The 23248-nt window shown below is 43.4% G+C and overlaps 1 protein-coding gene across 2 annotated transcripts in view; it reads left to right on the top strand.

Annotated features, from left to right (window-relative positions):
- PGGT1B (protein geranylgeranyltransferase type I subunit beta) overlaps positions 1 to 23248 on the top strand; it is a 65154-nt gene that overhangs the window by 2639 nt on the left and 39267 nt on the right. For both annotated transcript variants that reach the window (XM_050945914.1, XM_050945915.1), the window contains one exon: positions 9491 to 9609. In XM_050945914.1, the coding sequence (XP_050801871.1) occupies positions 9491 to 9609 (119 nt within the window). The remainder of the gene's footprint in view (positions 1 to 9490; positions 9610 to 23248) is intronic.

Raw genomic sequence — 23248 nt, 5'->3', positions numbered from 1 at the left:
CATAAAAACATACGAAAGACCATACTGGGTCAGACCAATGGTTCATGTAGCCCAGTATTCTGTCTTCCAACAATGGTCCATGCCAGATGCTTCAGAGGGAATGAACAGGATGAATCAATTGCCAAGTGATACAATCCCCCTTTGTCCAGTCCCAGAATCTGGTAGTCAGATACTTAGGGACACCCAGAGCATGGGGTTGCATCCCTGACTGTCTTGGCTAATAGCTGGACCTGTCCTCCATGAACTTATACTTTTGGTCTTCTCAACTTCCCCTAGCAGTGAGTTCTGCAGATTGAGCCATGCGTTGTGTGAAGTACTTCCTTTTGTTTGTTTTAAAGCTGCTATTAATTTTATTGGGTGATCTTTGGATTTTGTGTTATGTGAAAGGGGTAAATAATACTTCCTTATTCAATTTCTCCACACTAGTCTTGATTTGATAGAGGTCTATCATATCCCGCCTTAGTTGTCTCTTTTCCAAGCTGAGTAGTCCCAGTCTTTTTAATCTTTCCTTATATAGAAACTGTTCCATACTGCTAATCTTTTTTGTTGCTTTTCTCTGTTTCTTTTCCATTTCTAACATATCTTTTTGGAGATTAGGGACTGGAACTCCATGCAGTGTTCAAGGTGTGGGTATACCATGGATTTATATAGTAGCATTATTATACTCACTGTCTTAACCATGAGAAAAGAGAGAGAGATTCCTAACATTGTTAGCTTTTTTTGACGGCTGTGCACATTTAAGTGGATGTTTTCCGAAAACAATCTATGATGACTCCAGATCTCTTCTTTGAGTTGTAGCAGCTAATTTAGACCCCATCATTTTGTGTGTAAAGTTAGTATGTTTTCCAATAAGAATTACTTTGCATTTATCAACATTGAATTTCGCTTGCCATGTGGTTGCCCCGTCGCCCAGTTATGCGAGATCCCTTTGTAGTTCTTCACAGACTGCTTTGTACTTAGCTATCTTGAGTAATTTTGTGTAATGTACAAACTTTACCACCTCACTGTTTTTCCAGATCATTTGAGTATATTGAACAGCACTGGTCCCAGTACAGATTTCTGGGAGACACAGCTATTTACCTGTCTCCATTCTGAAAACCTACCCTTTGTTTTTCCTGTCTTTTTTAACCAGTTACTGATCCATGAGAGGACCTTCCCTCTCATCCCGTGATTGCGTAGTTTGCTTAAGAGTCTTTGGTGAGGGATCTTGTCAAAGACTTGTACACTGTATGCATTGGATCACCCTTGTACACATGTTTGTTTGACCTTCTCAGAGAATTCTGGTGATTTGAGTCATTTCCCTTTACAAAAGTTGTGTTGATTTTTCCCCAACAAATCGTGTTTGTGTCTGATAATTCTGTTCTTTACTATAGTTTCAACCACTTTGTCTGCTACTGAAGTTAGGCTTATCAGCCTATAATTGCCAGGATTGCCTCGAAAGCCTTTTTTAAAAATTGGTGTTGCATTAGCTATCCTTCAGTCATCTAGAACAGAATTAGATTTAATTGCTAGGTTACATACCATAGTTGGTAGTGCTGCGATTTCATTTTGTAGTTCCTTCAGAACTTGTGTGTGAATACCACCTGATCCTGGTGACTTATTACTTTTTATCAGTTTGATCTAAACTGTTGTTTTCTGTTGTCATCTCAATCTGGGACAGTTCCTCAGATTTGTTCACTAAAAATGGTTCGGGTGTGAGAATCTCCTTCATACATCCTCTGCAGTGAAGACAGATGCAAAGAATTCATTTAGCTTCTCCACAATGGCCTTATCTTCATTTAGTGCTCTTTTAGCACCTCAGTCATCCAGTGGCCCCACTGATTGGCAGGTTTCCTGCTTCTGATGTTTTTGTTAAAAAATTGCTGCTAGTTGTCTTTTTTCTAGTTGCTCTTCAGATTCTTTTTTGACCTGCCTAGTTATACTTGGATTTCCCAGTATTTGCAACTATCTGGAAGACAGATTTAGACATTATCCTTTTTCTCCCATCCTACCATGCATTTCATTAATTATATAAATTGTGCAATAGATTAGTGAAGTAGTCTTTGATCTTTGCATTGAAATATCAGTGCAAGTCAAAAGTGAAATGAGTTTGAAGCTCTTATATCTAGAGAGCACTAGCTTTTTATTGACGTCACCAAAACATTGCACATCTTAAAAATAGCAAGGTTTTGTAAACCATGTTTGAGGTGTATTAGTGGAGTTGTGTTGAAACTTGCATGGAGCCTGCCTGCAATATTTTTGATTAAGCTAGTGCTGATTTCACTTTCAGGAGCCCTCCATTTACTGGCAATTTAGTGGTGGAGAGAATCTTTAACTGTATGGTAGCTTTTATAGAGTACTTTACTTAAATAATTAAACGTAAGTAGTGTTGTGTATAATGGGGCATGATATTGAAATAACGTCAACTGATTTAACATAGTTATCAGTTTGTAACATATATTTTCAGGTATTCTAATAAACCCAAAAAGTTGGTAGCATTTTCAGGTTTAAAATTTCAATTTAATTAAAAGCAGAGGTATCCTGAACAGAGCATGTAGAGCTTGAGACATCAAACTTCTATTTGCACACACAACCTTTTTCTAGTATGCTAACATTTAGATTAATATTTTATAAACAGTAATTTATGAATGTTATCTAATTCTCACAGTAATCTTGTGAGTGTAGACAAAATGTTATCCCCAAGTTAGCAATGGGGGTGCTGAATCAAAGGCTGTGACTTGTTCAGAGACATTGAGGGAGTCAATATGAGAACAAAGACAAGCACTCAGATGCTGCATTCCATATTCTGTGCTGAAACCACTAGACCACAATCACTTACGTTTATTTTAATCTCTAGTTATTCTGTGATGCAACTTTTCAGTGATAGTTTAGCAATGTAATTCTTACCATCACGCCCAGCGCCATATATGCTTGCAGAGTTCTTTTACAAGGAGAAGACCATAAAATCTTCTGACCCTAGAGTCAGGTCTACTTGAAGTTTGAGATACATTACAGTACTTTTCCATGTTGCTTGTTCAACATTTCAAATAGTCAGTCATTTTTAAAAGGTTTTTGAATTGTACTTGAAAAATATATTCTCTGTCCATACTTGAGGACCAGGAGTTCTGAGGCTTTTGGTAATCAGTGTGGACCTTTTTCTCTAATTTCAGATTGAGGCTTGAGTTCAAAAAATAAAAGAGGGGACTCAAAATCAGTACATCTGTTGGACCTCTTGATTTGTACGAGCTTCCTGACTTCACAAATTTCAGTTTGGAGGCAAATGTGTCAAACATATGTTTGATACTTACTATAAATTGAAATGTACGCAGTACCTGAAATGGCAGGTGGAACACCCATCACACTCTTTTTCATAATATTGCCAATTTGATGTTTGTGTCAAAATGGGGATGCTATAAATGAAGTCTATATATCAGCTTAAGAATTGGCAAAAGTTATTTGTATTAGCTTTAGTATGAATCCTTTTTTTTTTTCTTTGAAATCCAGCACTTAATTTATAAATCTATTCTTGACATCTTCCTGGAAGTTTTAAGGCAACTGTGTACTGCTAGCCTAATGCACCCTCTCTGGTTCAGGAAATTATAGCTCCAAATTGTTCAGTTAGACCCCTTTTTGTGCTTATTTAGTTAGTGTTTACACATTTCCACTACATTTTAGCTATGCACTCTCTCCTTCCATATGTACAATCTTTAGTGTGTTCAGATCTTCTTACAGCAAGTTCCTAGTATTTGACTTGGTATGTTCTTTATGTGCTCATGTTCATTTAGCCATGCAGTATAATGTAAAAAAGGATCTTTCAGCATTTACCTTGAGGAGTAGCACACAGATTATCTACTGCAACATTTGTCAAGTCTGGAAAATATTGTGTGCATGCCTGCCAAAACTGGATGGTCTTCTAATTTTAGTTGAACTTAATTATTTTTGAATTTCCATTTTGTTGACTCTAAATGTTTTTGCTGTGATGCTGTTCACAAAGGCCATGTCTACACTTACAGTTTTGCAGCTCTGGTAGTTACAGCTGTGTTAGTACAGCTGTATAGGGCCAGCGCTGCAGAGTGGCCACACTTGCAGCAACCAGCGCTGCAGTGTGGCCACATTTGCAGCGCTGTTGGGAGTGGTGCATTGTGGGCAGCTATCCCACAGAGCACCTCGTCCCATTTCGGCGCTGTGGCTTGTGGGAAGGGGAAGGAAGTGTGAGTGTCTTTCGCTTCCTGTTCCAACGCCCCGTGGTGCTTTGCTACACATTCCGAGCAGTTTGGCGGCATTGTGATTCTACAGCGCTTTTTCTGCGATTTTTGTTATAAATGGATCCTGAGCAGCTGACGACCTTATTGATGAATGTTGCCAGCACATCACGCATGGCAGTGGAGCTGTTCCTTCAGCTGCAAAGTGAGAGTGACAGTGAGGAGTCAGACGATGATATTGAATCGCCTCACTGTGAAGACAATAAATTGCTTGTGGCAGTAACAGACGTGCTCAGCTCCGTGGACCGGTGCGTTTGGGCTCGGGAAACCAGCACTCAGTGGTGGGATCAAATCGTCCTGCAATCCTGGGATGATGAGCAGTGGCTGCAGAACTTTCGGATGAGAAAAGCCACTTTCATGGCACTTTGTGCTGAGCTCGCCCCTACCCTGCGGCGCAGGGACACGAGATTGAGAGCTGCCCTGCCAGTGGAGAAGCAGGTGGCTATTGCAATCTGGAAGCTGGCAACTCCAGACTGCTTCAGATCGGTGGCAAACCAGTTTGGAGTGGGAAAGTCTACCGTTGGAATGGTGCTGATGCAAGTTTGCACAGCCATTAATCGCACCCTGCTAAGAAGAACCGTGACTCTTGGGAACGTGCAGGACATTGTGGATGGCTTTGCAGAAATGGGGTTCCCTAACTGTGGAGGGGCAATAGATGGGACGCATATTCCTATTCTGTCACCACCCCACCTGGCATCAGAGTACGTTAATCGCAAGGGGTATTTCTCCGTGGTTCTGCAAGCGCTTGTGGATCACCGTGGGCGTTTCACTGACATTTACTCAGGATGGCCTGGAAAGGTGCACGATGCACGCATCTTTAGGAACAGTTCCCTGTTCAGGAGGCTGAGGGCCGGGACTTTTTTCTCAGACCGCAAGATCACAGTAGGGGACGTCGAAATGCCCACTGTGATCCTTGGAGACCCCGCTTACCCCTTAATGCCCTGGCTCATGAAACCATATACAGGGAAGCTTGACAGGAGCAAGGACCAATTCAACTACAGGCTGAGCCGGTGCAGAATGACTGTGGAGTGTGCTTTTGGCCGTTTGAAAGCACGCTGGCGCTGTCTTTAGGGGAAGCTAGATTTGGTGGAAAGCAGCATCACCGCTGTTATATCCACGTGCTGTACCCTCCATAATATTTGTGAAGGGAAGAGTGAAAGATTCAGTGAGGAATGGACCTCCGAGGTTCGACGCCTAGAGGATGAGTTTGCTCAGCCAGAGAGCAGGGCTAATAGGGAGGCCCAGGAAAGGGCTTCAAGGATTAAGGATGCTTTAAGGAAGCAATTTGATGCTGAGAGCCAACAGTAATGTTTGATGCATTTGATGTGCTTTGCTTTACCTTGGTGTATAATATTTACCACTTACAGCAATAATATAACGTAGTGAAAAAGAAAAAAAACCTTTATACAACATACAGTACATAACAGGCATGGGGGTTGGAGTGGTGGACTGTACATTCACAGGTTTGAATATGCCCTATTTTGATCACTATTCAATGTCTGCTGCACTTCAGGATTACTATGCTGCAGAATAATGGGGGTGGAGTGAACAGGGTAAGAATTATAGTTATCAGGGCTGGTAGGTGATCGTACAGGTGTTGGGGGCAGCTGGGGATAATAAGCAACTGGCTGCTGGAGAAAGTTGTTTTGTGGAAATACTGGGGAACAAGGAAGAGGGCTTTGGGAGGGCTGTGGGTTGCCACGGTACATATTTGTCTGCATGGCTACAAGAGACTCGAAAGACTCAGTTTGGCGAGCCAGGAGGCTTATCATCTGCTTTGTGGTTTTTTTGGGAGACAATTCCTTTCTCCTGCTTTCTGTTTGCCTCCATTCATGTACACTCTCTCTCCATTCATACGTCTTCTCTCTCCATTCCTGTGTCTTCCTACTTTCTCTGTTGTAGTGGCTCATAACAGATTTGATCAATTCCTCTTTTGATTTTCTAGGATTCCGTCTCAAGTTCTGCAACCTACGTGAGGCCGGTGATCCGGCTGCAGTAGTCAAGGTCACTAGAAAAAAGAGAGAGAGAACCATGTAATACACAGAGGCTACATTGTTTATTATCACACGTTGAAGGACATTTTAGACTTTTGGTAGCATCCTTCTCACATACCTCACATAACACAAAGAGGGCAGGCAAGCTAAGTCATGGCGAGCAATGGGGTGAGTGGTTTTGCCTCTATTTCCCCTTGGGAGTGGGAATTGACCAACGGGTCACTAGGGTTCATCAGCAATGGGTACAGGAGGTAGCTGGTGTCCTGAAGAGGGGACAGTAGTGAACAGGAAGGTGTTGAGCTGCTTGGGGGGGGGGGGGTTGTTCTTTGGTCCGCGTTCACGCCGTCCTGCTGGTGAGGGTGGGGGGAAGCACCGCGGTGCTGGATGCCTGCTTGGAGGGGGGGTGGGGAACACCGGAGCACACCGCTGAGCAGGATGCCTGCTTGGAGGGGGGGGTGGGGAACACAGGAGCACACCGCGGAGCTGGATGCCTGCTTGGAGGGGGGGTGGGGAACACAGGAGCACACCGCTGAGCTGGATGCCTGCTTGGAGGGGGGGGTGGGGAACACCGGAGCGCACCGCATGGCTGGCTACGTGCTGGGAGTGGAGGGGTTAACAACAGAGCGCCATGGGCTGGGGAAACGCGAACCTGGCGCCCTGCACTCAAGTATCCCTAAGCTCTCAACAGGGTTTCCTACTGCCAGACATATCACTGCTGCGTGTTACCTGGGAAGAGAGGGAGGGTCTTCTACAGGAATGTGGATACCGCCCTGGCCCCTATGCAGCTTGCCTGGGTGCAGCCATGGTCCCCCCCACCCCTCGTTGCACAATGGATCGGACGATTTAGCCTGACCGGGACAGGGACCACGGTGGCTCTCCCGATCAACTTGAGAAAGCAAATTGCAAACGCTCTTGCTGAAACTTTTCAAGAGATGACCGAGGCAGATTACAGAGACGTGATAGAGCAAATCAATGGGCTATTCCACGTTTAGGCATACATGCAGGAAGCCATAACCCAAACCGTTCTCTCCCAAAACATAAAAATCTGCTTACCCCGAGCACACTCCGCAGCTTCTTCCTCACCAGCAACTTCCAGCTGCTGCGACTGGCTAGCCTCCTCCTGGCTTGAGAAGAGCTCCTGGCTGCATGTGTCCTGGGACTCCAGGGTGTCTCCCTCCACGCCAGTAGCCTCACTGTCGCCGTCCTCTACAACCTCCCCCACTTCTCCCTGCTCTGAACTCTCCATCGTGCTCCTTGGATTGGCAGTGGAGTCACACCCAAGTGTGGCATCCAGCTCCTGGTAAAAACGGCAGGTCGTGGGGGCAGCTCCTGAGTGGCGATTTCCCTCACGAGCTTTGCAGTAAGCACTCCTCAGCTCTTTAATTTTGACCCTGCACTGCAATGCGTCCCGTTCATGGCCCCTTCTCATCAAGGACTGCGATATCTGTCCATAGGTATCATAATTTCTCCTTCTGGAGCGCAGCTGTGCTTGCACAGCCTCCTCTCCCCAAACACTTATGAGGTCCTGCAGCTCTGCATTGGTCCATGCTGGGGCTCGTTTGGTGCGTGGAGGCATGGTCGCTGAGTGATTGATTGCTTAATTGCACTCCACACCTGGCTGAGCAAACAGGAAGGGGATTTTTAAAATTCCCAGGGCATTTAAAGGAGAGGTCAGGTGAGCCCAGGGCAGTGGAGTTTGCATGATTACCAGAGAGGCTTCTAAGGTATGCTGGGATACCTGCTTATGCCACGGAGGTCAATAAAAACGCTGGTGGGTGTCTACACTTGCTGACCAGCGCTGGATCCTCTACACCAGAGGCTCAACCGGGTGTACAGCCAGCGCTGCAAACAGGGAGTTGCCACTCTGGCCGTGCTGTGCAAGTGTGTACACATCCTAAGTTGCAGCGCTGTAACCCCCTCACCAGCGCTGCAACTCTGTAGTGTAGACAAGGCCAAAGACTAGTGTGGTGGCACAGATCTCTAATCATCTGAAGGTACCACTGTAAGAAGTCTTGAAGGATTAACCTAGTGCAGCTCAAAGAACTTTGCCGCTCTCTAATTAAAATGACCCTTTGGCTCCATGGAAGAGTTTTCGGTGGACAGCTTGCTGTGTTGTATCTCTGTATTTGGATGTGTCTTTGGTAGTGTCAGTTTAACATAGAATCATCATTGTTTCCAAATTAGCTTTCACTTGATTTACCCCAGACATCTTATGTATTTGCACTAATGTTGATGTATGGTATTGTGTGCTTGATATTTCATGACAAGAACAAAGATACAGTACTGTCACATGCAGCACTCTTTGAGAAAGGGCACCTTGGGATAATGCGTATTTTAGCGGCTATTACCCAGAAGAAAGTCTTGTCAGAGCCACAGCTCAAAAATATGATTGACACTGCTACACTCTGTTAGCAAAACTCCTGTGGCTTTAGAAATATGTACGTGTGTTCACTGGAACTGGCTTTGTACTTGAGGTAGAAGAGTACCCATTACATTCTTGTCTCATTTCTACCTCCTTATTCCCAGGAGCCTTTCTGAATAATGGTTTTGTTTGATTTATGTTCCTTCTGTTCCTTTTGCCCTAATGTCCATTAGCTGTCCTTAACAATTCTCAATCCATGTGCTTGTAGCAAGCCTCTAATTGTATGTCTAAACTACAGTTAAAAACCCCATGGCTGGCCCATGCCAGCTGACTCAGGCTAAGGGGCTGTTTAATTGCTGTGTAGACATGTTTGGGCTCAGGCTAGAGCCTGAGCTCTAGGATGCTGGGAATTGGGAGGTTCCCAGAGCTTGGGCTGCAGCCTGAGACAAAACATCTACACCACAATTATACAGCTCCATAACCTGAGCCCTGCAAGCCCGAGTCATTTGGCCCCGACCAGCTTTGGGTGTCAGCTGCTGCGACAAGTCCTCAGAGGCTTGGCTTACAACTAGCAGGCTAGGATACTTGATTCACTTTTCTTTCCAATGCAAATACTTAAATATCTGGCACTTCATTAATCATACCAAAGGAAATGTGATTCATGTAATGAAGAGCCTCATTCAAGAATATAGAAATAACTAAATGTAAAAACACTGTTGCATGCAGCAGGTAAAATTCCTTATGTACAATCTAGACTTCATGTGTCACACTCCTCAAGATCTGAAAGTTGAGGTTTGATTGATTTATTTATTTTTCCATTTTTGCATTTCATTTTGTTAACCTCCAGTGTGAAATTTATGGTGGGAAGTGAAAGTCGTATCTTTTTCTTTTAGGTTGACAATTGCATTTTTCGCACTCTCTGGTCTGGATATGTTGGATTCCTTAGATGTGGTGAACAAAGATGATATAATAGAATGGATTTATTCCCTGCAGGTCCTCCCCACAGAAGACAGTGAGTGAGTTTTTAGCTTTTTTTTTTATTGTTGACATTAACACCTTTATGTTGCTTCTAGATATTGGGAATAGTGCACAGTTTTTTTCCCCCCCTGAAAACCCATGTGATTTTTTTCCAGAGGTGCTGAGTACCTACAACTTCCATTAACTTCAAATAACAGTTGAGTGTGCTTATCAGTTCTTGTGGGTCGTCGTCTTTTTTTTTTTTTTTTTTTAAAGCCTCTTTCGGCTGACTTTTCAAAAGAATCCAGTAGTTTGTAACTTTTTTTCACTTATTTCACTTGAAACCATGAAATGACTTTGAAGATATGAACAAGTAAAATTTTAGTAAACTCTATCATTAACAGTGGGGCAGAACGATTAGTTCTGTGTGGCTTGTAAGGTTTCCTAATCAATGAAGTGTGATAGCTTATCACATGCTCTTTTCATACTTGAACCAACTCTGAGTGTCTCCATTAGAGACTTTACAGGCTACTTCTATGAGACAGATGTGCACATCACATGCAGAGGTGGTGCTTATCAACAATTGTACTGATTTAGCAGCTAACATACTTTTATAATTAATGTAAGCAACTCTGAAGCAGCAACAGGTCAGTCATGTAAGGAAGCAGTGGAGCAATAATGGGAAATGAAAGATAGCAACTGTTGAAAATGGAGAGTGAAGGGTTGGGGTACAAAATGAGACCAGCATATTACCTTCCATTTCTTTAAAAAAAAAAAAAAAAAAAAAAGTCTAGTTCTTGGAGATAAAACAGGTAACTTAGCCATTCTGATATTTTTAGAATGAACAGTACTGTTGCTGTATCCTAGGGAATAGCAGGCAATCCAATTACATTTAATGAACACGAGGACTGTTATCCTGTCTGTTGCTTTACAATGTTTAGCCATTTGTATATGTGCAAAGTGGGTATGAAATGAACTGTAATGTTACACTCACCTCGTACTTACTTTGCACATGCGTAAATAACTACACAGTTTGCACGGTAGTGGAGACCCAAGTGCCAGGGTTATTCCTGGGCTCCATTTGTACCCTCAATTAATGCCTATAACACACATTGACCTACTGGTCATTATAGCTATGTAACTGAGGGAGATTTGAACTCTTTATGTTAAGATCTGCAGGATCAACTTCCACGTATGTATGAAAAGTGAAAATATATAGACTGGATTGCAGGTTCCCAAAGGCACAATTACGGACCCATGCCTGTGAGGCATTGTGGTTTAGTGACGAGAAAATGGGAGACAGCAGACCTACATTCCCCTGCAGGCTCTAATACTGGCTCACATTGTAGTCTTGTGCAAGCCATTTAATGTTGCTGATCAGTGTTTCCATCCATAAAAAATGGGGATATCTACCTACCTTTTTTGTTTAACTCTTTGGGATGCATGGATAGAAAGTATATAGTTGCAAGTATTACTCAGCCACTCTACCTTCTAAACTATGTGATAAATCTTTACGTTATTGATAGTCTGGATTGACAAATAAAACCATGGAAACTGTTTCTTGTGGTGTTTTTAGGAATAGAATACATACTACAAAAAGAATAAAATATTTACTTCTAATGTATTGTCTAGTCTTCTCATATAGCCAAATTTAACTCTCTTCTGTGAACAATTTTAACAGAAGTACTGAAGGATGTGGGTTTTTGTTTTTGTTTGTTTGTTTTTTTTTTTTTTTTTTTTTTAACAAATTGACTTTCTCAACAAAGGCAAAATAACTGATTCCCAGTTTTCCACTGGAATAAAGCATTTGTTGCTCACTCTGGCAGTTTATGAACCGTCTGACCTACGCTTGTCATTTGGTCTAGCAGATGTTTTTGGCTCTGTTCCAGGACTGTCTAGTAGATTCAGGATTTTGGGCAAAGTCGTCTTTAGACCAGGGGCGGGCAAACTGTTTTTTGTTCTGAGGGCCACATCAGGTTTTGGAAATTGTATGGAGGGCCAGTTAGGGGAGGCAGCTCCTCTGACGGCCCCCCTGGGACTCCTGCCCCGTCCCCGCACACCCCCGCTCCCTGTCCCCAGAATCCACACCCCTGACTGCCCCCCACCGTCCCATACAACCTCCCTTCCTGACTGCCTCTGGAACATCTGCCCCTGACTGTCCCATTCAATCTCCCTGTTCCCCACCCTCTAACTGCCCCCCCAAACTCCCCTGCCCTCTATCCAACACCCCTGTTCCCTCCCTGCCGCCTACTACGCTGCCTGGAGCACTGGTGGCTGACGGCGCTACAGCCACGCCACCTGACTGGAGCCAGCCATGCCATCATGCAGCACAGAGTGCTGGGTCAGGCCAGGCTCTGCAGCTGCGCTGCCCCAGGAGCTTGCTGCCCAGAGCATTGTGCCAGCTATGGGGTGAGCTGAGGCTACGGGGGAAGGACTGGGGGCTAGCCTCCTGGGCTAGGAGCTATGGGGCCAGGCAGGAGGGTCCTGCGGCCCAGATGTGGCCCACGGTCCGTAGTTTGCCTACCTCTGCTTTAGACCCTTATCTAGTGTATCCTCCACCAGCTTATTTTGTTTTTAAATAAATTCTCCTATCACCTTGTCACTAAGCACACATACATCCTTTCGGTAAGCATACACCATACTGGCAATCTCTCCATCCTGAAAATTAGACCTTAAAAACTCACAGGTGAAAAGTCAACCCCTTCATAACAGGCATGGGAATAGATAGACCTGTAGTGTGCTCTCCAGCTCTGCATATTCTGGCCCTGTCTAGTCAAAGGGGAATGCCAGTGTCATTTCATTCTAAGAATGGCCAGACACCAACTCCAGTTGTTCAGCTGTTTAGGATTGCTAACCAGGCTGCCTTTGAAGCAGTAGCACAATATGTAAAGCCTTTTCACCTTATAGCCCATGATGGTCTATGGGCATGAGCAGTTAGCAAAAAACACATCTGCGGCAATGCATTTCTATGCTGATGAGTCACACATCTGTCTCCTCACCAGTAACATTTCCATCCAGTCCCTCATCTTGATGTCTTGTCATCTTAACAAAACAGAATTCCTTATCTTCCCTCTGACTGTCAAAAATACCGCTATCTTAACTTGTCACTCAATCCCATATCTCAGGATTGTGTTTGATTCCTCCTGTTCCCTTGCCCCACATATCCAGGCCTTATCAAAATCCTGCCCCTCAACATCTTCAGCATCTGTCCTTTCCATTCCCACAGTGAAATCTCCCAAACAGGTTCTTGTTCTTCATCTTGGCTACTGCGATTCATTCTCTCTCGCATCTCAAATACACACATTTGTACAAAATACAGCTGCTAAGATCCGCTTCCTTGTCTGTTAACTTGATCCTGTAACTTCCCTCTTTGGATTTCTCCATTGACTTCTCATCTGCTAGCACATCAAATTTAAGCTTCCTGTTGCCACCTTCAAAGCTTTACAGAACTCTTTCCCTGCCTTGTCAAGCTTCATGTTATCTGTTCCCTACACACTATTCCTATTCTCAGCCTTGTCCACCATTTGTGAACCTCTAGCATGGACACCTCTGTACCTCTTCCTTGAGGCCTCCCACTGCATGATGCAACCACTTGAGCTTTTCTGTGTGGGACCCTCATTGAAAATCCCACTTCAGTTCACTGAGAGCAGGAATCTTTAATTGTGTATAGATCACCTATTTTTGTCTTTTCCTATAGCTGCTTTCATTTGTCCTTTGATTGTGAGTTGCTTGGAGCTGGGACTGTCATTGAGCATTTGAAAAATGTTTGGCATATAAAAAGCACAGCTATAAATTGCTCATTTGGGAAACAAATTTGTAAGAAGTCACACTTATTATCCAGAAAATGAGTCTTATAGATGAAGTAGGTGGATTAAAATTGTAAATAATACTAACAGAGTAACAGATTGGATATTGGTATGAGTGAGTGTCCAAAAAGGAAAAACTGGAGCCATTTAAAAATACCAGATAAATTGGCAGCTCTTCAATTTTTGAAATGACTCATAATATTCAGTACATTTCAGCTAGTCAAATTGGTTTATTTATGAAATGCAGAATAAATGGGTGGCTGAATAATGGGGCTAGAATTCTAATTAATGTCTTAATAAATAAAAATTCCTGGTGCTTAGTGCCAGATGCCTACAGTGTAGCTCAGCTACCATCTCTTCCTTTAGCAGAGTTCTGACCACGGTTTTGATGGCACATCTTTTTCCCTGTTGGTCCAGTCTTATAATTCAGATGTAATGTCACCCCTATGGACTAATATATTTTTCCTTATGAATTCTAAACTGCCTTTTTAATGAAGTAGCTACTTTTTGAGTAAAACAGAGCAGATTTGTACTCAAAACAATCAGATATACCAGTCTAATTAGAGTGAAAACCTACCAAGCTACTGCACCAAATCCATCATATAAAAGGAACATCTCTGACAATCGCTTGGTTTTGTAGAAATAATGTTCCATTGCAAGGACTTTGTCACTGAATAATTTGATGCCTCCCACTTTTTATGGGAAGGACTTTTTTTTTTTAACTTCTTTACATGCTAAATGAACATTACTATATTTGTTTTCTGGAATGGCAACATTACTGTAAGGTTGATTTAAGTCTCAGTCTTGACCTTGGTGTTTGTATCTGCACTACTTTCAATTTCAGCTCTGTTATTTCCTGCTTACGCAGTATTGTCACCTTCCTGAATGAGGGCCTCTGAACAGGGTTCAAAAAAGAAATAGATAAGTTTCATGGAGGATAGGACCATCAATGGCTATTAGCCAGGATTGGGAGGAATGGTGTTCTCTAGCCTCTGTTTGTCAGAAGCTGGGAATGGGTGGCAGGATGGATCACTTGATTACCTGTTCTGTTCATTCCCTCTGAAGCACCTGGGATTGGCCACTGTTGGAAGACGGGATACCGGGCTAGTTGGCCCTTTTGGTCTGATCCAGTATGGCCATTCCTATGTTTGGGTTCTATATATGAAGGATCTGTGAAAATAGATCATGGTATTATATTTTAATTTGGAATATGGCTCTTCACATTGGCTGCATTTTTTGGTTGCATCCATGCACCAGTTTTTAAAAATGTGCCACTAGAACAGGGGTCAGCAACCTTTCAGCAGTGATGTGCCGAGTCTTCATGTATACACTCTAATTTAAGGCTTCACATGCTGGTAGTACATTTTAATGTTTTTTAGAAGGTCTCTCTACAAGTCTATAATGTATAACCAAACTACTGTTCTATGTAAAGTAAACAAGGTTTTCAAAAATGTTTCAGAAGTTTTTATTTAAAACTAAATTAAAATGCAGATCTTATCAGTTTAGTGTGATCCTTGCCCTTCTTTTCCTTGCTTAGTTTTCCAATGTCTGTATCATAACCTTAGTCCCAGATTTGGACCTTAGCGTCCAAAATATGGGGGTTAGCATGAAAACCTCCAAGCTTAGTTACCAGCTTGGACCTGGTACTTGCTGCCACCACCCAAAAAATTAGAGTGTTTTGGGGCACTCTGGTCCCCCTGAAAAACCTTCCTGGGGACCCCAAGACCCAAATCCCTTGAGTCTCACAACCAAGGGAAATAATCCTTTTTCCCTTCCCCCCTCCAGGTGCTCCTGGAGAGATACACAGACACAAGCTCTGTGAATCCAAACAGAGTGACTCCCCCTCTCCGTTCCCAGTCCTGGAAACCAAAAGCACTTTCCTATTCCCCCAGAGGGAATGCAAAATCAGGCTAGCAAATCCAACACACAGATCTCCCCCTGATTTCTTCCTCCCACCAATTCCCTGGTGAGTACAGACTCAATTTCCCTGAAATTTCCCAGTAAAGAAAACTTCAACAGGTCTTAAAAGAAAGCTTTATATAAAAAAGAAAGAAAAAATACATACAAATGGTCTCTCTGTATTAAGGTGACAAAATACAGGGTCAATTGCTTAAAAGAATATTGAATAAACAGCCTTATTCAAAAAGAATACAAATCAAAGCACTCTAGCACTTATATTCATGGAAATACCAAAGAAAAGAAACCATATAACTTACTATCTGATCTCTTTGTCCTTACACTTAGAAACAGAAGACTAGAAAGTAGAAACTACTTCTCCAAAGCTCAGAGAAAAAAAGGCAGACAGAAAACAAAGACTTTAGACACCAAATTCCCTCCACCCAAAGTTGAAAAAATCCGGTTTCCTGATTGGTCCTCTGGTCAGGTGCTTCAGGTGAAAGAGACATTAACCCTTAGCTATCTGTTTATGACAGTCTGGCACATATTTGGATACTTGAAGCTGCACACAGGCTTCTGAGTGATCAGTTGTTAACCGGCTAGAACCCCAGATCCACTGCTGAGGTGAGTGGAGCTGGTAGGGCTAAGCAGGGCCGGAGGCCTGGACCCTGTCTGGCAGGAGGTCTGCACTGGAACTCCAACCGGAAGCAAGGTAAGTGGGGCTGTGGCGGGGACCCCGGCTGTCGAGGGGCCAGCAGCTTGAACTCCAGAGCCGCAGCAGGCTGAGCAGGTCAGCCCACCCAGCTCTGGGGTTTTGGTGGTGGGCTGAGCATCTCCGCCCGCCTGCGCTCTGGGGTTTCAGCCGCTGGCTCCTACCAGCCGGGATCTCGGCCTGCTGCCAGCCTGGGGTTCCTTCACCCAGGCTAGCAGCGGGCGCTGAGTGGGACCGGCAGTGGGACCCCAGCTGGTAAGGGGCCAGCAGCGGTGGGCTAAGTGGCTCATCCTGCTCCGCATGCCATCGAAAATCAGCTCATGTGCCACCTTTGGCACATGTGCCGTAGGTTGCTGACCTCTGCACTAGAATTTTTTTATTTGAAAAAAACAGGTAGAAATCCTGTGCCCACTTACCCTCTCTGTACCAAGCTGGAATTTCAGCAGTACTTAATAATTATTCAGCTTTCTTGCGAAAATATTTATTCAACAATTTACTTTTTATAAAAGTAAAATGAAATGGGCTTGGCTTACTGCTGCTAAACTGGCAGCTGGGCTGCCGATGGAGTGGGAGAGGCATTTTGAATGGTCCACGAAACAGTTCAAAAAAATGAAAGCCATAGAGAATGTTTAAAACCCTATCTACTATAGCTTTTACTAGGAACTGTTTGTCATAGTGGAAGTACAAATCGCAACACTCCAATATTTTAAAATATATTTTAATGGTGTAATTGGTATATTGCCATAGCAATAAGCCACACCATGGTGTTCATTACAGACTAATGGTGCACTTCTTGTGTGATTCATGGCATTCACTCTGCCTTATTGTTAAAGAAAAGGTCCCTGAGTGTTTGGAGAACCTCAACACCAGGGCTACAACCCTCAAAAGTGATGTAACATTTCAGTTCCTTAATAGAAGTTAGTATAAGCAAGCAAATGTATAGTTTACAGTAACCTAATAGAAATGCATTAACAGACACTGAAGCTCATAATGAGTCCAATTTCACATTCAGATGTTTATTTTAGAAATTGAATGTATGTATCCTGTTGTAGGTTCATGTGTATCCTCTCTTCCCCCTCCCCCCCTCCAAACTCGGAATCTTTTACATAGCAGTGTTCAGTGGGCTGCAGCTGTGCTCTGTGCCTCATGGTGCTCCACTATGAGAGTAGAGTGGCCTTGGCCTCCCTCAATTCCTTCCTACTGCCAGGGCAGTTAGACACAACCTGGGCCATGTCAGGCCTGCTTCTGAATTGCCTTGAATAAAGTCTCCATTTTATTATTTCTTCCTTGATTTTTGTTGGGTGTTTCCAAAAAAAGAAAGCAGTTAGGACAGATGCAGGGAGACCCGTGCACGTTCCCTCTGTATAGTGGGATAAGGTGCTTAGCACCTGTTGCTAGTTACAGTGGACTCTTAGCCCCCTGATTTTAAACCCACCCTTCCTATGATGGGTTAATATCCATCATAGGTGAACACTACAGATACAATGATAAGAACATTTGGTCTCTCCAGAACTCTCCTGGATTTGAAAATGACCTAGACCAGGTATACACTAGAGACTTTTGCTGGTATAATAATGTTGGTTGGGATGTGATTATTTTGTTTGGGGAACTGGTATAAGCTATATTAGCATAGACTTTTGCTAGTATAGCTTGTACCAAGAGGGTTTGCCAGTATAGCTATTCTGACAAACATTTTCTAGTATAGACTAAACTGTAGAGGAGGTGACTCTTCTTCTCTTCTTTCTTTCCTTCCCCATTGAAGGGGTGTGTTTTGAGGAGGGAATAAAGATTCTACAATGTAAAGTAAAAGCTCAATTTCTGAACCTATATGCTCTCATACTTTTAATTTAGATTTGTTACAATGATCATTTCTCATCCATCCATTTTCTTAGCTCCAGTACTGAAGAAACAGGAAAAATAAGTCTAATTGCATATGTTCAAAGTCATGCTTACAACTGAGGATTCTGCTTTTATGTTTGACTCAGTTGCCTAATCGGTAGTCACTTTGACTACTCACATCTAACCCTCTGTTGTGGTTTGGATCTAGCCCACTTGAAGTATATAGTTGGATACATGATTGACTAAAACAAATGATTTGTTCTTCAGAATCTTAAACAGATTCTAACCCTTAGGCTTACAAAGATTAGTTCACATCCGGAAGACTGTAGTGCTGTCTGAGGTCTCATTTATATCTAAAACTTAGCTACATAGCTCAGAGGTGTGAAAAATTTGCATGCCCTCAGTGACCTAGTTAGGTCAACCTAACTCCCGCTATAAATGCAGTTAGGTGGATGAAAGAATTCTTCTGTCAACATAGCTACCACCTGTCAGAGAGGCAGATTACCTACATAAACGGGGAAAAAACTCCTGTCATTGTAGGCATGTCTATTCTGGAGTGCTAGAGTGGCACAACTGCAGCGCCATAGTTGTGTCGGAATAGTTGATGTAGAATAGACGTGCCCAGAGTCTCAAACAGCTCCGTGAGAACTAGTCTCCATTTCAGTAGGGTATATTGAGGGTCAAATTTCCAAGTTGAGTGTGGATTTTCAGATAAGTTAGGCACTCAGTGTTTTTACTTAGCGTGTGCAATAACTGCAGTTATACATACATACAAAACAGGTAATTGCATGCACAAATGGCAATAAAAGGCAGAAATAGTGGTGGGAGAGGTGCCCTGTATCACTTTTTCCACTGCATGCTTGTTAGTGCAAGAGTCACATAATGAACAGTTTTAGTTACTACATGAAGACTTTTTTTTTCCCTCCAATCTTTGTGTAAAACTCTCGTTGTCACTGGTGGAAGTTCTGGTGTGGCTCAGGGTTACTATGTGGCTCTGCATTTGTAGACTTGGCCCATAATTTAAAACATAATCTGGCCTTTTCCAAGGCAAAAGTTTGACTCCCCTGGGGGAGGATGTGGAGGGGAGAGGGGGGTAACTGGTTCAAGGAAGGGAATAATTTGACTTAGTCTTATCTCCTGCTCAGGTGAAAAGGATCTTTTTCCAGCTGTCTATTGTTATGATTGTTTATAACTGGAACAGTGAGTGGTTATGAACTTCATTTTGGTTTTGTTGCTGCATTAAACTTTCAATAGGCATTCATACCATTAAAACCAAAAGTTAACACTAGATGGTGCTATTTTGTAACTACCTGTACCTTTAAATTAAATGTTTCAGCTAACAACATGCAGCTTGCTAGAGTCCTTTCATGTATTTAAACAGTCAAGGTAATAGCATTTCCTTGTGCCACTGTCTACACTTTTAAAAAAAAAAAAACACTAAAAGAAATTGCGGAGACAAGGTGGATGAGGTAATAACTTTTATTGGACCAACTTCTGTTGAGAGAAGCTTTCAAGGTACACAGAGCTCTTCTTTAGGTCTGAGGAAGATACTCCATGTCACAGCTAAATACAAAATTGAACAGATAGTTTAGCGTAAGTAGTTAGCACATATTCTAAGAGACCATTGAAGGTCCTTTTAACATCCCTGTTCATAGGACAGAAAGGAGGGATTAGTGAGTTACAGACAGTTGTAATAAGCTATAAATCTAGTGTTTTATTATTAAGACCATGATTTTTAGTGTCTATTAAAGTTATAGATTTAAGCTCCCAGAAATCCTGTTTCTGACAGCTTGCTCTTAAATAGTGTCTGGATTTAAAAAAAAAAAATGGAATATTTGTCTCCTTGTTGCCAACACCCTGATTAACATCAAGGGAGAGTGGGTGAGTCCTTGTGGAACACCACCAACCTACTGCATGAGAAGAAAGTGCAACTGCACAGTAACAAAATAGCAAAAGTGTTTTATATAGAAGTACAGAAACTCACTTAAAGTCCTCCTGGTTAACGTTGTTCCCTTTGTTGCTGATCAATTAGGGAATATGCTCATTTAGAGTTGTGCAGTGCTTCCTTCTAAGGTCGTTTGGCATCCGCATGCTTTGCTCACTGCTTGGAGGAAGAGCAGCCCATTGCAGCTAGCTGGTGGGGGGGCTTGGAACCAGGGTGGACCGGCAGCCCCCCATCAGCTCCCCACTCCCCTAAGTTCCCTGTGCTGCAGCTGCCCAGCAGGCTATCAATCGGCAGTTCAGCTGTCTCTTCCCCCACTGCCATGTGCTGCTCCTGCCCTCTGCATTGGAGCTGCTCCCAGAGATTCCTACTTGCTGTGCAGAGGGGGGAAGGGGAGGCTAATGTCAGGGTGTCCCCCTCCTTCTGTACCTCACTGACCCCTTCTCCATATAGAGCAGGGAGGGGACACAGACAGAAAGAGCTTGGGGCAGCAGCTGCTGTCTCAACTTCCTGATCCACTTAAAAAGACGATGCACATAAGAGTGGGTCAGCTTACTTAAAGGGGCAGTGTGCATCTCTCTCTCTCCCACACACAAGGTGTATCTGTCTGCTATGCTGTCTCCCCTCCCTCTTGTTTATGCTGCCTTGAAGAGAGGCTACATTAACAACGTGTTAACCCTTGGGGGCTCAGCCGAGTACTAGTTCATTATTTAGCAGTAAGGCATTCCTGGGTAATATCCCTCCCTCTTCCACCCTCTAACTTCACCACCTCAACCAAACTTCACAATTGTCATAGCTGTGAACAGTATTAAACTGTTTGTTTAAAACGTATACTGTGTATATATCTATATATTATATAGTTTTTTGTCTGGTGAAAAAAATTTCCCTGGAACCTAACCCCATCCCATTTACATTAATTTGTATGGGGAAATTGGATTCGCTTAACATCGTTTTGCTTAGTCGCATTTTCCAGGATCATAACTACAGCGTTAAGCGAGGAGTTACTGTATTAATGCATAAACTGGAAAATATCAAAACAAAAATGTTGCTGTCTATTCCAGTTTAGCAATCTTCTTGTTACTTTTAGGCCTGATCTACACTACACAACTAGGTCTATATAAGGCAGCTTACGTCAACCTAATTGTCAGTGTACACATTACAGCCTTGTCCCGGTGCATACTACATCTACATAATAACTCCTCCACAAGAGGTGTAGGGCTTATATTGGGGTATGTCTTCACTAGCAATGTTAAAGCGCTGCCGCGGCTATGTAGTCACAGCACCAGTGCTGGAAGAGCTCCCCCTCAGCACTATAAAAATCCCACCTCCACGAGGGGAGTAGCTCCCAGGACTGTCTACACTGCCGCTTTACAGCACTGAAACTTGCAGTGCTCAGGGGTGTGTTTTTTTGACACCCCTTAGTGATAAAGTTGCAGCACTGTAAAGTGGCAGTATAGACAAGATCTTGATGTATTTAGGGCAACAGAGTACTGTTACTTACTTTGCCAGTTGGCTGTTTTGTCAATTTCATAGCTGCCATGTTGGAGCCGTGAAATTGACAAAAAAAGCCAGGTAGCTAGATCCTGGCTGCCCATGGCTCCCCGCTCCCAGCCAGACTGCTGCCCTGAAGCTCCCTGCTCAAGAAGGAGAGAAGTCCTGGGCAGCTCCTCTCCTCCCTCTCCCTCCCCCCTGGCTTCAAGCCGGGAGCCGAGAACCTAGGCAGGCTGCCAGGGCCTGGCAGGGAGCTATGTGGAGCTGAGAGCCTTGGCTCTTAGCTCCCCACATTGCCCCTCCTCAGTCAGTGGAATTGTTCCTGGTGAGGACCTGCACCATTGACAGAAGGAGAGTGGTGTGGCCATCAGCCACTTCAGTAATTACTGTGGTGGTTGTAACATACCTAACATAGACTGACTTGTTTGTAGTGTAGACATACCCTTAGTTATAGTAGGTTAGAAATTCAAAGACAAGTGATTTTCATGTTGATATCTTTGTCAGATTTGCTGTGTGAACCTCTTTTCAAGGATTTATTGTTGGGTCATAGTAATGGTTTGAGGAATCTGTCTACATATGATTAATAAGATTGTCATGGAAGTCTGTCTGCGACTTTCAGAGACCTCTGTGAAATTTTCCACTTCAGCGCCAGTGTGTGTGCGAGGGAACCTGGAGCCCTTGGGCTCCATGGCAACAAGTTCTGGACACTTCTCTCCACTCCCACCGCAGCAGTGCTTGGGCGCTCTTTCTCTCGTTTGTGCTTCAGTCAGCCTCCCACCACCCATTATTTTTCAAGAGTCACAGGCCAGGTCACAGGTGTCCGTGAATTTTTGTTTGTTGCCTGTGATCTGTCTGACTTTTTTACTAAAAATAACTGACACAGTTCTAACCTTTATGTATGATACCTGAATTCTGTTTGATATTGTGGAATTGTTGTATCGGAGATTCCACATCCACAGAGGAAATTCCATCATTTGTTGAGTGGGCCATAACATGTACTATCAGACCAGGGGCAATGGAAAGTCTTTAACCTTAACATTTATGCTTTGACCCAACAATGGGAATGGTAAGAGGGTTGCCTGAGTGGGGAAACCAGTTTGACCAAGGTTCTGTGCAGAGGGGTGGTCAAGTGGAGAGTGGAAAATCACCAGCAGAACAAAAAAAAGGTATTTGGAGGGGGACACGCGCTTTCAAGGGATGCACAGAGCAAGACACAGGAAGGTTGGGGTAGAAGAGAGGAACAGACAGTTGGTTTGGTAGCAGTGGAGTCCAGTTTAGTGGGACCAGCCAAGATCAGAGAAAGTTAGGTGAACTAGAGAGGGAAAGAGGCTCCTTACTTCTGAAAGAAACCTTAAGCTTCGGAAGAAGGGTCCTGGACATCCCTGAGGTATCTGCTCAAGTTCAAAGAACTGTTCAGAGTGGTGAGGAAACTGAGACATGGGAATAAGTGTTTATTATTTTGTTTAGGGAAAACAACAGAACGACACTAGCCGTCGCCCAACTAAAATCTTTCCAGCACATCATCAAAGATCTACAACCTGTTCTGAAAGATGATCTCTCACTCTCTCAGATCTTGGGAGACAGACCTGTCCTCGCTTACAGACAGCCCCCAACCTGAAGCAAATACTCACCAGCAACCACAGAACAAAAACACTAACCCAGGAACCTCTCCTTGCAATATATCCTGATGCCAACTCTGTCCACATATCTATTCAAGTGACACCGTCATAGGTTCTAATCACAGCCACGCCATCAGGGGCTTGTTCACCTGCACATCTACCAATGGGATATATGCCGTGTGCCAGCAATGCCTCTCTGCCATGTACATTGGCCAAACTGAATAGTCTCTATGTAAAAGAATAGATGGACACAAATCTGACATCAGGAATCATAACATTCAAATACCAGTAGGAGAGCACTTCAACCTCTCTGGCCATTCAGTAACAGTCTTAAAGGTGGCTATTTTGCAACAGCAAAGCTTCAAAAACAGACTCCAAGAGAAACTGCT

This window comes from Gopherus flavomarginatus, chromosome 3 (assembly GCF_025201925.1).
Source record: "Gopherus flavomarginatus isolate rGopFla2 chromosome 3, rGopFla2.mat.asm, whole genome shotgun sequence".
Taxonomy (NCBI): Eukaryota; Metazoa; Chordata; order Testudines; family Testudinidae; genus Gopherus; species Gopherus flavomarginatus.
Note: the sequence above shows the minus strand (reverse complement) of the source record. Positions and strands in the feature narration are given on the sequence as shown.